General features: G+C 41.6%; 1 protein-coding gene across 5 annotated transcripts in view; it reads right to left on the minus strand.

Annotated features, from left to right (window-relative positions):
* The window catches only part of SCUBE2 (signal peptide, CUB domain and EGF like domain containing 2), a 39,237-nt gene that overhangs the window by 9,838 nt on the left and 14,963 nt on the right, over window positions 1–14,436 (minus strand). For 3 of the 5 annotated variants that reach the window (XM_032113554.1, XM_032113553.1, XM_032113556.1), the window contains exons 9-16: window positions 13,594–13,716; window positions 11,922–12,038; window positions 9,461–9,583; window positions 8,863–8,979; window positions 8,184–8,270; window positions 7,430–7,534; window positions 6,352–6,507; window positions 5,833–6,036 (exon numbers count right to left, since the gene is read on the minus strand). In XM_032113554.1, coding sequence (XP_031969445.1) covers window positions 5,833–6,036; window positions 6,352–6,507; window positions 7,430–7,534; window positions 8,184–8,270; window positions 8,863–8,979; window positions 9,461–9,583; window positions 11,922–12,038; window positions 13,594–13,716 — 1,032 coding nt within the window. The remainder of the gene's footprint in view (window positions 1–5,832; window positions 6,037–6,351; window positions 6,508–7,429; window positions 7,535–8,183; window positions 8,271–8,862; window positions 8,980–9,460; window positions 9,584–11,921; window positions 12,039–13,593; window positions 13,717–14,436) is intronic. The other 2 variants (XM_032113555.1, XM_032113557.1) reach the window with 2 other exon arrangements.

Below are 14,436 nucleotides of genomic sequence, written 5' to 3' on the forward strand. Positions count from 1 at the left end.
TCCATGGCTCTATGGGAAGTCAATGCTCTGAGTGGCCTTGCTAGGAAATAGCTGCTCTCTGTTCTCTCCCCTCAGCCTGCCTTTTTCCATTCATTTTAATCACATGTCAAATTTGGGGTGGTTTGGGCTTTTGGTTTTTTTACGTTTGGGAGAAGGGGTGTCTCTGTTCTGCGTTTTGAACAGAAACGCTGACCATACAAATTCAATCTTAAAACTGTACTTCAGTTTTCCTAAACTTGCTCAAAGTCCAGCAGAACAGCAGGACATCTATCAGAGTTCAAAGGAAACCTGCCCTGGGCAGGAATCAAACCCACAACTTATGTGGAAATGTTGATGTGAGAACTTATCCCATCAGATCTCTCTTGACAGCTTTACCATCTGCATCTTACTTGCCTTGAAACCACATGTTGTGAAAATTGTGGAGCTCCCTGTGGAATACAACTTGAGTTAATCTAAATCTTCCCAGATTATTTAGCAAAGTGCCTAATATTTGAAAATTTGAATTGAGAAAGTAAACTTATAAAAACCTCCTCAAATATCACTGAGATCCTAAATCTGGGCCAAAGGAAAATTTTTCCATTAAATCTGAACCATTTGAGTCAAGTGTTTCCTTTTGATTTTCCTAAGAGGTGGCAACAACAGAAAGAAAAAAGGTTGACTAGCTACCACCACTGCACCACCGTAACAGGGTGTTCAAAACCAGCTGAAAAAAGCTCTGACTTCTGAGACACACCAAGCACTTCAGGCTTTAATTGATCCTATGTGCATTTGAGAAAAGAGTACAAGATCAGCACACCCACATACAGATCTTGCCATTTACAGTCTAAGAAATACTCAATATTCAGTGCAAATATTAGAATTACTCCATGCCATGTCCAAGTTTTAATGCCTCAAGCTCATGATATATTCATGTGACTAGAACAAACCAAGCTTTTCAGAGTGGTACAAGTGTCCAGATAATTCAATCCACAAACACGTTCCCTGTAAGTTGCTCCCAGTTCCTCCTCATCGTCCACCTAGAAGTGTTTCAAACACAGGCCTCTCATCCAGCCCCACTGGAGCACAGAGCTGGGGTAATGAGGAAAACTTGTTTAGAAGCTCACAGCATTCACAGGGGCCCAATTTAGCATAACAAACAATTGGATTCAATTACAGTAACATTAATAATAGGGACGTTATTCCAACACAGAAATCATCCCACAGAACTCCATAGGACTGTGCATAAAATTAGGATGAACCTTCTCTTAAAAAAAGCCCAACAAAATTAACAAAAACCAAAAATCCACAAGAAACACCTCTAAGAAGTTCAACTTTTCCAGATATTTGCTTAAATAAAACAAATACGGAAGTTTATGAGCTTCATTTTTGCAAAACTAGAAACTGCATGCTCCCTCCTGACGTGTGGGAAATACCCAGTCAAAACCAGATATGAAGATTTGCAAATAATGACATTAAATCACAATTCCACGGGCTGGCTTTGCTCTTTTTTTCAGAAACTTGATTGTTTTTCTCCAAATGAACAAAAGAACCAATTGCCTCTAGTAGACTTCATTTCTGCAGCCACTGCCTTTGTTTATCTTCAATACCCATTAAAAACCTGGTCTTGAGTCTCATGCAGATGTTTTAAAGGAAAAAAAAAAAAGTGAAAGCTTTTCTGATGCAAAAAGAAGAAGAAAAGGGGGGTGGGGGGGAAAGAGAGGGGCCCACAGGGAACCAGGATTAACAGTTACAAAGACATTTAAAGGCTCTTCCCATCTTTTCAACACATTAGCCTTTGAGCATTTGCTCCTATAGACAAATGCTGTAGTATCTCAGGGGCTGAGAAGATGAACCTCATAAAGGAGGTCATGATCCACCAATTCACCATTTTCTTAAGAATGATGCCTTGACTTTATAAGGAAAATCACCAACAAGTGATGCAAATTGATTCTGAAGCGGCATCCTTTAAGTTATTGTGTCTTAGTGGGTCACACATTTAGGTCACATGAGATGGTTACGCATTCTAAGGATTTATCTTGAATCTATGATTGCCAGGGCTAGCAGGTTAGCAGGAAAAACAGCACCCTTTCCCCCCATTTGATAATTCATTTCTTCTTCTTGGATTTTCATAAAACTGTAAAAAAAAACCAACAACCATTGTGTAAGACAACTATTAATTATAACAACTGCAAGGGCAGGCAGCTCTTTGCTTTTCCTTTTAGATCTCCTCATACTTTCCTAACGCCTGTATCATACCACATGCAAACTTTTGAGATGTGGTTACTCATTTTGGATGAAATGTTTATATGGTATTTGCACCCTCTCAGCTAAGGAGACAAAACTGGTGAATGCTGAGCAATGAAATGCGCTGACACCTCCCACACAAGATGAAGCTGCTCATCATTTACATCAGAGCAGTGCCTGTGCTGCTCATGCCTGCTGTTCTCTGAAGTTACAGCTCTTTGGGTGAATCCACTTGCAACTACTGTGGAGCAAAGAAATGCCCTCATGTCCTTTTTTTGCATCCATTTCAGGAAATGGTAATTCTCGTTGCCTCCTTCCTCCTCTGAAAGTATTGGTGTGTCCAACACCAAAAAAAATATCAAATGGAACAGGCAAGGTGTGCTTTTGACTCCGTGGGATGTCATCAAGGTATGACAGTTTTAATCAATGGAAAAGCAGCTAAATTGCTTGTTGCTTGGACTTATTTTATTTCAATATGGAGGTTTCTGGTAAATCAGTTTCTGGAAAGGAATTGGTAGTATTTAAATGGTTGGTCTTTGGATGTTAAATCTCTCTGAATTCAAGCTCATACTGGAGAAGGAACACTTGTAGCCAGACTAGTGAGTGAAACTGCATTCTCCTCAAGACAAATCTCCTCTCAAGGAAGCATGTAGCATTTCCAGCATCCTCAGAGGGTTCATATGCAGCCTTGACACACTGACATTCCAAAATGTATGTTTGTTACCTTAAGATCTACTTCAATGCAGGAAGATCATACTTCTGTTAAGAGAATCCAGTTCTCTGGGAAGGTTGATGAAAGTTCCCTTTTTGCTTTGCATGCATTTCATGTGATATCCATTATTATGGACCTATCACTGGCTGCTCCTTGGAAGCCATACACAGGACTTCATGGAATTAACCAACATGAGCCAATGCTGAATGAGCTTATCATTGATACACAGCTCACACATTACAAGGCAGAAAAATGCAACACTTGAACCTCTAAAGCACCAGGAAATCCCAAACAGAACTGTACATCAAACAGCAAACTTTAAATAAACTACACTATCCCATGGAATCAGCAGTGAATTCCCTTTTACCACCAACAGCTCTTTAAAGAACTGCAGACACACACGTGCAATCATCCAGCATATTAAGAATTATAAAATACCCTGGACACCACATCTAATTTGTTCCTGGTGCCTTTCTAAAGCTTTTCTTCTGTGCTGTGCCCCACTCAAGACAGTGGGAGTTAAGACAGGAAAGTCAGGGATAGAACTACCTCACCAGAAGTGTGAAACCAAATGAAATTTAGCTTGCTGCTGCGACTGCAGACCAGTTACCCAGCACAAAAGCTGTCAGAGCAGGAGCTGGGCTTTCCCTCTGACACTGCTCAAACATAAATAACATTTCAGACAGTGCTTGCCAGGAGAATTCTACCACAGGAAGAGGACCAGCACAAGACTCACTGAATAAATGAAACTGTATCTAACCTAGCCATATTCCAAGTATCTGAAAACAATAAACTAAAACCTGCATTTCACTCAGTAACTGCATCAAAGACAACATGTAAGTCCCTTTGATTTACTTTGTTCCTTCACTGCTTCCTACTCCTCTGGCCAGACTGAGCAAAGTCCCTTTGCTGTCCAGAGACCACTTCTACCGCCTGCACCGAATCCATCTGCTGAGCAGTATCTCTTGCTGTGGAGTCACTTTCTCCCTAGAACCACTAGCATATCTAGGTAAGCTGAGCCCCAATCCTGTCCAGAATTTCCCAAGCAGCTCTGCAAAACAATCAGATCAAAACAAAGTAAAAAACCCAAAACACTCTCTCCCACACATCCCTGAGCTAGCTTCTTGCCTTTTTTCTCACTGTTGCCACTCCATTCTCTTCTCCCCAGTCTATTTCTTAGCTCCATCTGACTGGCAGTCCAAGCAGCAGCACCAGCCCCCCAGTCTTACCTTAACCATTCACCCTGGGACAATCAGCTTTTTCTAAGGAAATGAGCCGTACGTAACAACGCTGCCTCTGTGTGTACTTTTATGTCCTCTCAGCAGCTCGTGAGCTGTCTGCCCAGCTCCCAGCAGCCTGACAAGTGATGCAGAGAGCTTTCAAAGATACTGATTTTCTGTGCATTTAATGTAAATAAGCAGGGAACAAGTACAAGGAGAGAGACCTTCTTAACACCCCTGCAAGTGAAAGACTGCGGTGCAAGTTCCACCACCTGTTTGATCACAGCAAATCTGCACAAGGATATGGTCTGAATAACTCAGCTGAAGAAAGGAAGGTTCATTTACTGGTTGCACCTTGGTGGGCATGAGCAAATCAAACCATAAGGCATGAGACACACAGGGTCATTCCACTGCTCACAGCAGCACCTGTCAGGATGTCCAGAATAAACTGTGGCACTAATTCAGCAACAGAAGAGGCCTGACTTCTACAAATTGTTCTTCAAAACCTTTGTCTTCATATGCTCAGTGACTCTGTTTTAACCATGGACAGGTTGTTTATGATCACCACACCAGAGAGTCTTCCAGGCAGGCATTCTCCCAAAAGCCCCCTTCCTCTCTTGAACTAGCACAGAAATGCCAGGTATGCTTTTCATTTGTGCTGCGACATTAAACTGGTTCTGCAGCTACATTTAAAAAAATTGTGTTTCTTCACTGTTCCAGTTTCTAATTGTAATTCAAATTGCCTTCTCCACCTGCAACATTTTTAGCTTACTCATTGCTGTTTTTTTCCAGATGAAATCACAAACATCTTCAGAGTCATACTGTGCTGTGTACAACTGGACTGAGACATATTTTTTCAAAGCCTTCCTCTAGCATCCAAAAAAAAAGCTTGAACACATCCTTGTAAACTCATCTTGGTGAACTTTCCAAAGTTTTTCAGACTTATTGCAATGTTCCAAGGAAAAAAAAAGAAACCTTACAGCTTTTTCCGATATTTCCTAAGTAATTCCCTGCTTGCTCGCACAGATGTTTTAAACAATTTTTCTGTTCTACAAATCCAAGTTTTTCTAGAGTTAGCAAAACTGGATTGGAAAATCTGTTCTTAGGCCAAATGCTGCTGCTGGAAGACATACTAATTCAATGTGACAGGCATTTTAAGGGCTCGCTGATTCACAATCCACCTACACGCTTCCTACCCCATGCAGCCTGAATTAGCCGTCATGGTTGTTAGGCCCCTGTTAAGATGTAACATCTGACCCCTCTCCTTAACTTTTGTGCTTTGGAAGCATTTACTATGGACTGCATTATGGTGGTGCCCTCCAGTGCCATGATAATTAAGACTTTTCTCAGTGCTGGCCTATAAACCCCCTGCTCTCCATGAATTTATAACTCTGTCGGGAAGATTCTCTGGGACTCTGAGCTTAAGTCAGCGAAGTGGATGTGACTGTATCGAATTCTGAGCAGCCTTTCCTTGGGACAAGGGAGAAGTGAGATGTGCACAAGCTCAGGAACACAGCATTACACTGAATATTAAATGTAGTCTTAAAAGCAACACTGGTGATGTCAAGGCCATTGTGCTTGATGTTATTCCCGGGACTTCCACCTCTGAGCTTGCCAGGCCTGAGCAAAGCAGCGAAACACACAAGATGCTTCATTCCCAATTCCCACCTAACTCACCACATCTGTTCCCTGGATGCACCTGTCCCACACCACAGGACTGCTGTGGCTCCGATGGCTTGAGAGCCTTCCTGGCCACCTCGTGGTCCGTGCCAGAGACGCGGATGCGGAACTGGTCCCTGCTGACCGTCTTCCGTAAGGTTCGGATGGTTTTACGGAACCTCTTTTCCGTCTTCTTCCGGGCACAGCGCACGTCACAAGTGTCTGAAAAGCATCAGGGGTGAAAGCTGATGTAAGTGACCATGCACAAAACCCCACCCAGTTCAAAACACCAACCAACTCAAATCACTGAGAAAGCGATGTCTGGGAACAAGTCTGGAATCTGTAAGGACAAATACACAGGGCAGCTCTTTGAAGCTATCCCCATCCCTCACTCTTTCTGAAGCAGTAACATTAATTTTCAAAACAGGAGATACTTTTTATCATCATTGTGCATGCAGGCAGAAGGGAAAAATACAGAAATTAAGAAGCAAACGGCAAGAAGCTTCAAACCGCACCTGGAATTATTTTCCAACCAACCTGTCACCTCCTTCCGGCTTGTTTCAAGCTCAAAGTCTGCAGTGATAAAAATCTCTCTAGTCGCTGTCAGTCTACTGAGGGCTCCATGAGCTTTCTTGCCAGAGCTGCACGTTAGGTTTACATAGTGGAAGCTCTCCATTACTGAATTTTGTCTCTCTGTGTGAACAAAATTAAAGGAAGCAAAAGCTAGGCCAGCTCTGTTGTTGAACATTCACCGGTGCTCAGCACAGGTGTCATCATGAAGATTTAAAGAGGAGCAAACAATCACCTCCATGTGCCAGTAAACAAACAGTTTGGCCAGTCTCTCAGCTGGTGCACAGAATCATGACCGTATTCATGGTTTCAATGAGGAAATAAGGTTTAGTTAAAGGAAACACCCAGAATAAGCTCTGGTTCTGGACTACATAACTTGACGCTGAGCGTTCAGCGCAGTTTCTCGCTGTTACTCTGCTAAGGACAAACAATCAGACACACTGATCCATCACATTGTTTAATGACTCCTTCCCCCAATTTTTTTCTTTTTTTTAAAGTACTCCTCCTCATTTTCTGCTGACTTTGTAAATTCCCAGGCTATACTTTCTGCTTTGGAACAGATGGAAGAGCTGACCTCACTGCATCCATCTGGGGCTGCTGAAGTGTGAAAGGAAGACAAGAGAAAAGAGGAATAACCCTTGGACAATAGAGTCAGCATAAAAGGTCAGGAGATTCTTCAGTGAGGCATCAGACAGTAGGCAGCAGGTGAGAAAGGAAAGAACACAAAGATAAAAAGAGGAAGAAAAGGAAGAAATCAAAAGAACAAAGAGAATGGTTGATTTTAATGAGAATTTACTAGCAGTGTTACCAAAAAAAAGGATAAGGGCTTTCCTAGCAAGACTGTAAGGATGCCACAAGGAGATTCTGGGATCTGAAATAACCATTGCAAGAATCACGGCCAGGCAGGAGCATGATGCATGAAGTCAGTGAAGAACAGAAAGCCTACAGTCCTCTATGCTTTGCTTATGGTGTACTTCATATCTGAAAAGCAGTTAACCCCTGAGCTATGGCTCTAACCTGCTTACCTGCATTTTTATATCCATACCTGGTATCATCTGCTCCAGACCTTCTTGAAACATCTCAGTCTTTTTCAAACTACATTTTCCTTCATTTAATTTAAAGGTTACGCTTATCTTGATGGCTGAAGCATCTTCAGGAAGAAACAACGACTCATTATTTTTAAAAAAAGGAGTAGGAAATTAAGATAACCCTAATGTCACATCATAATGATGACAACAAAAAATGTGCTGATATGAAGTGATCATCACAGAAAACCTAATGAGATGCCAGAACCCTCTTGCTGTGAAGCTGGTTCACAACTGGAATTAGAATGAAGAGTAGTGCATTTTATTAGAAAAAAGAAAATGAGAGAAAGGGGAGCAAGACCAGATCTACTACTGGGTGAAACAAATAAGGGTGAGCTGAAATCAAAGGAGATACTCCACATCATTTCAGAAAGTAGTTTATGTCTATGGCTGTAAATGCTTTCTAAACTTTACTGTCCAACAGCTCAACCTAAACACGTTGTATGTTGTCAATACTGTCTGGACGACTAAAAGGAGTCTAGCTGTTTATTTCACTACTGATCTTTTTCTTTATTTTTAAGTCTCAGTTTGAATGATGCTGATGAAGCCACATAAGGGGAATTTTCTGCGGCAATCATGAACTACAATCATGAGGAAGAAAAAAAGGGACAGATTATAATGAAGAAGGAAAGTAGAAAGTCAACAGAAATACCTTTGTTTCACAATTATCAATGAAAATAAATCAAAGTATGTAACAGTAAATGTGGTGATTACCCAGCCAGCTGGAAGCATTTGCATTTTGCTGTTTTTTCTTAAGCTGAGAGGACCTGCCACAGGTGAGGGTGTAGGCATCCTGTGCTCCTAACAGACAGACAGACAGACAGTACAGACACAGGCACAGTGCACACACTGAGGACTCATGTAGCATGAAACACATTTTAAATTGATTGGTATCATCATCCAGTGTTGTTCATGAAATACTCCACATTAGAACTTGTCTCTTCCTAAGCCTTTTAAAGGATTCAGGAAGAGAAACAGCATCTGTCCCATAGGCGCCGGCTGAGTGCGCACGCCGTGTCCTGTGGGATGGAGGGGCTGTGTGGGCAAAATCTCAGACCCCACGCAGGGCTGGAATGCCTTTGCCCCATTCACCAGTGCCTCTCAGGGCCAATTAAGGAATGGCCCAGGGAGCACGGAGAATTCTTCCCTGTCCTCCCCAGCTTCAAAAAGAGACTTGTCGTGAGAAGGGAATCTGAGGGTAGAGTGGTTATAAAAGACAAGGAAAGAGGGGCTTTCCTGGACACTGTCAGGGATACAACCCTTTATTATCTGCAGTGAAAGAGGAAAGATCTGTTTATTGACTACTTCTAGGGGCTTCCATGAGAGTTAGGAGGTTGGCCACTCTTACACTCTGTCCAGGATCACATGCTCAATTTTGCTAGCTTTGACTTACCAGAGAATACCTGGACATCCGGAGAGCAGCTCAAAAAGCATCTATCACTCCCACCACTCTTAATGCAGTGCAGCAATACCTTGGGTGACACATTATCAGACAAGGCACCTTTTGTCTCTAAATAAGATAAAACAAACACTCACAGAATTAAAACATCTCCCTTCACCCTACTGATAAATCAGCGTGCAGCTGCTTTTATAGCCGGTACCTGAGAGCACCCATGCAATTAATATGCTGTTTAGACAGAAAATTAAGGCAAAATAAAATCTCTGGAAGGTCACACCACAGAAGTAATTTCCTTTGTCATGAGCAAAACCTTCTCATGCAGAGGAACAAAAGGAAATAGAAGAATGAGCTAGATAAAAGCACAGGAAAGAAAGCATCAAAATCCCTCAAAGTATCTCCTGTTTTTGGGGTTGGTTTTCTGTTTGTTTTTATGAGTTTCAACATCACTACCATCATGCCTTGCTAAAAATTAAAGCAGAATACTGGGAACAATGACTCACACCACTTAACTGGACAGACCATCAAATTTGACTGCAACCATATGGCCCGTTAGACACATCAGGAGTAGAAATGTATTTACTAGACACCTTACCAACACAGTCCTTTTTGTTCCAGTGCAGCTTGTAGTTAGAGTGACACAGGCATTCATAGTCTCCCAGAGTGTTCACACACAGCTGCTGGCAACCACCGTTGTTGATGCTACATTCATTAATATCTACAGAGGAAAGACAAAATACTTTTTAAAAGTTCCTCTTCCCAAAGTTCTGCACTCTAACTCTGTTAGGTGAATGTGGACACAAATACTGTTCAGTAGGGTTTTGAAAAGACTGCAGGAATGCTACCTGGACACCCACCTTGAAATAGCTTTTCTTCATGGAAATCCTTTGATAAATGTCAAAATACACCAAATACTGATGGCTCATAATTAAACAATATCCAGCATCAGCAATACAATAATGAATTAACTCTAAGAAAAGCAGATCAAGTCAAATCTGTATTGCACTCTGTCTGGGTAATTAATATTTCCAATTTGAAATAAAGACAGAACACGGGCAGGATTCATACTGACCAACCCTCCAAAGGGCTCTGATAGAGACAACTGCTGTGGAACACTTTGGCTCTGTGGGCAAACACCACCATTGTGTCCCCCTTGTCTCTCTTGGCCAATTCTGGGGCCTTGTCCCGCCCAATAAATGCCAACAGGAGGAGAAATCACTGACAACACGACACATGCTGCCTCTAGTGCAAACTTGCATGCTGATGCAGAATATACCATTCAGCAGTGCTGTATCCCAGGGGTCAACACTGGGGCCAACACTATTTATCCTCTTCATTAAACCTGGACGGTGGGACAAGAGTTCACCCGCAGCAAGTTCACAGATGACACAAAACTGGGAGGAGTGGCTGATACACCAGATGGTTGTGACACTATTCAGCGGGACCTTGACTGCCTGAAGAAATGGGTCAATAGGAATCTCATGAATTTCAACAAAGGTAAATGAAAAGGTCTCTGTCTTTTCTGCTCGGATCCATGCTGAGGAGGGCTTCACTTCTCTCCCATAGCTTTAGGGCAATTGTACATAAACCCAGAAAGCTGCCATCAAGAAACCTCTTGAAAGTCCCATAAAGTTTGTGCATCTGAGGGTACCTACTTCCACATACACATATCTCAGTGGCAGTAAGTTCTTGTCACTGCTGTCCCCAAACTAGATACCCTCTAAGGAACATTTTGTTAGAAAACGCTGCAAAACGCATTACAAAACCACTCTGATTTGGGGGGAAAATATGCTCTTAACAGAACTGAGACAGCAGGGGTAGGAATGAGCAGAGGAATAATGGAGAAAGAAGGCAACACCTTAAACTGGTACTGCTGCCTGAGATACCACAAAATCAGCCCAAATCTTTGGTTTTCATTGACCTTTTGTTAGGATGGCAACCTCTTATCCCCAGCACTTACTGACTTCTTCCACAGAGGTCAGAAGGTGTATTCCCAGTACCCTACCACCTCTGACCAGCCTGTGATTGCCAGTCAATGAGGGACTCACTGTGGTATGGGGATTAACATCTTCTGCACAGGGGTATGACAAGAAAAGGCCAACTAACAGCCAACAGCAAAATCACAGTTCCTTTTCCTTACTGGTAGCCAAAAGAAATTGAATTAATGCAGAGGAATTAACCAGAACTCTTCTTTTACTAAGTAGAGCACATGACAGTGTTATTCCTTATCCAGATAAGTTCCCCCCTTTGTCAGAATAAAACACAGTGATGTTGTAGCCCTGTAACCTTATTTGCAGAATTTCTAGAGACAGAGGGTAGAATGGACAGGCACACAGATTTCTGAATTGTCATCTCCAACTGTGCTCATTCTGCCTCAGAAATAAAAAGGTCTTACTCAGAATTAAGTAAACTTTGGAGTCAGTAAGGTCTTGCCTAGAGCTTATATGAAACAAGTTTGATTCAATTTAGTGTCCCAGTTTTTCATGTTTCCTCATGTCAATTCTGGGAATTTTTCACATGTTAAGGTTCTACGAACAGCTGTCTCTTTCCTTGAACCGTTCTTGTAGGAAAGACATAAAAAATTTAAGAGTATTAATCTTGGCCCGGCTAAAGTGGTACTACACCAGCTAAATTCCAACCTACATCACACGAGGATCTGACACATGCGCAACAGCAACCTGCAGAACTGTAATTTTCAGAGTCACTCAGAGCTTCCTGTTCTTCAAGTCCCACTCCACTGACTTTTCATTGAAGTCAATGACTCTTCTGCATGTGAAAATTGTATTGAATTCTGGATTTCAGATCCAAGTACAAAACCCATCAGTTTGTCCTAATAGTTACAGGTCCTTTTTGCATGCACGGTGTAAAGGCAAAATCACTTGAGCAAAGACAGAAATAAGCAGGATCAGTTTCTACTTTTGCTGTGTCTCATTATCACAGCAAGGAGCAAAATTTACTCCGTAGGCCTCCTGCATCTGCCTCAGTTTGTGTCTTGCAGGGACACTAAGCAGACCTGTGGGAACAGCCCTCTGTGCCAGGGCCTGTGTGTAACTCACCTCCACAGTGTGTGAAGCCATACAGGGCATAGCCTTTGTTACAAGTGCACTCGAAGGTGCCGGGGTGATTGATGCACGTGTGGTCGCACGCCCGCTCGAAGGAGCATTCGTCAATGTCTGCAAGGTTTAAAGGGATGCATCAGAACCTCTCAGGCTGGCCAGGGAGCCCTGAGGAGCCAACAGAGTTCAACAACTGCAGAGATGTGCAGATTTATGTGAACTAAGCAGATTCTTTCAAAGCACATAATGTAACATAACAAAATGACAGTTTTTAGAAGAACACTTGGTTTGCCAAACAAGCTTTTTCTTGGCACGTGCAAAAACTGATGCTACATTTTTACAATTATGTTTAAAACAAATTATTTCTCCTCTATGGGAGAAGAAAACTGCTGACAAAACTCTTATTTCATTAAGATTACTCTACGTAGAAGTCTACAAAGGAAAGCATTGCCTTTGTTTTTTCTCCCTGAATGGAGCTCTTTATGAATTTACAGTGCCTGATTTAAGCCTGCTGAGAATCACAGTGCTCTCTGAGAATGAACATTCATTATACCATCGAAAGTACCTAAAATTGCTGTGCTAGTACATTTTTCATGCCAGGTAAGAATGTTGCAAGACATAAAAAAAGTTTGCATCAACTTCACTAAGATTTTCCATCAATCTTTTTCCTCGGGTTTTGGCATGCATCATGATATCACTTTTGAAACAGCCTAGGGAAAGTAACAGAAGTGGCAGGGGCAAAAGGGAGATGCATGTCTTTAAAATACATCCATAAACAGTTTTAATTAAAAAAAAACAAAACAAGCTATCTTGAAAATCGGATGTTTATATAGCAACTTTTTTCCCATGTAAATAGTTGTCCTTCTTTTTCTATTTATAAAGGATAAGAAAGCACCAAAACCCTAGGTGAAAATTATTTTCTCTTGGTCAGTTCTGTTTTCTGAAATTCACCTTTAATGTCAGCTGGTTGCCTAGGAAACTGCATAGTTCCCCATTTGGCTGACTGAATTGACATTTTTTCATCCTGTTGCTTTTCCACAACCACAGACCATTTTGATCTTCACTTTTTTTGTGCATTTAAGCAGCTTAAACAAGATTGATAAATCTATACATACAAACCACTATACAGCAAAGCAAATATGCTTTGTAGGTCTCACAGGAGAAATCCATGTCATCCTCAAGAGCAAATGCTCCAAGATGTTTTAGAGAATAGAGATTCCAGTCTGTCTACAGACCTGTAATTTCATAGATCATGTTATATCTTTTTCCTTAATAATGAGCTCATGGCAACTAAATATCCTATTAAGAAAAAATAGTTTCACTGTAACGGTGAATCAGTCAGTAAGATGGAGAGAGAGACATTGCTTAATTTTCCCTGTAAATTATTTTAAGATCATTAAGGCGGGAGGAAGCATTAACCTCGTAGAGAGCTTTTTAAGATGATGCTGTCTCTGTCCCTTCCAGATAATATCTCACTGTGCCATTGAACATATCTCCTACAATAGCATCAAGCCAACTGTATTAACTCAACAGCTGTTTCAGAAGAAAAAAATCCAAACTGAGGAATGGAAATTATTCTGGAGTCCATTATCACTTCATCATTGTAGTAGATGTCCAAGCCACACTGATTTGTCCTACTTTTGTTGTACCATTGTCTCTCTAGTGCACATACCTTGACAGGACTTCTCATCTGTTAATAATTTAAATCCTTTTCTGCAGCTGCAATCAAAACTGCCAACAGTGTTTTTACAGAAATGATCACAGCCTCCATTATTGGACTGGCATTCATCAATATCTGTAACAGAAAAAAAAGCCTTCAGCAAATAAACAGAGCTTCAGCAATCAACCTACTTCCAGTGCCAGATGCAGAAAAGAGTCACGTCCAGTCGGTTAGAGGAGCCCAGAAACAAAATCTAGTGAGACTACCACAAATTGTAAGGAAGATCAGATCCAACTCTTAAGAATGATCCAGCCCATTCAGCCCCAGGACAGTGTTATTTGCTCTCATTTAATATATTGCTGTCAGTTGCATTTGGGTAATGCATTCATAAAAGACCATTCCCTAAGTTCTGTTTGGAAACACTTTGACTCCAAGGCTCTCTAAGAGGTTTTAGTGTCTTAAACATTCTCTCCATTTCCTCTTCATAAGCCCTGCAGAAATCTCAGAGACTTCCTGAGCTACCCCATCCTTTCCACGGCAATAGTAGAATGAGGCCTTTATCTAATATCAATTGACTCAGGCCTGGCGATTTCATCATTTTTGCTTAGCAGAACAGCCTTAACATCTAATTACTGGAAAAGCAATATGATATACAACCCAACCATGCCTTTGGTCCTTGCCAGTGCCCTCATTAGAGGTGCTTGGCCCAGTGCATATTTATAAAACACATCCCTGTTTACACACTGATATTTACTTACCAACTGCTCTAATGTCCAGCTGGCTGTGGGTAGTACAGCAGGCTATTGCTATTGGACTGGAGACCTGTAAGTACCCACACACCTGCTGGCCTCTGCT

The sequence above is a fragment of the Corvus moneduloides genome, chromosome 6 (assembly GCF_009650955.1).
Source record: "Corvus moneduloides isolate bCorMon1 chromosome 6, bCorMon1.pri, whole genome shotgun sequence".
In the NCBI taxonomy this organism is placed as follows: Eukaryota; Metazoa; Chordata; class Aves; order Passeriformes; family Corvidae; genus Corvus; species Corvus moneduloides.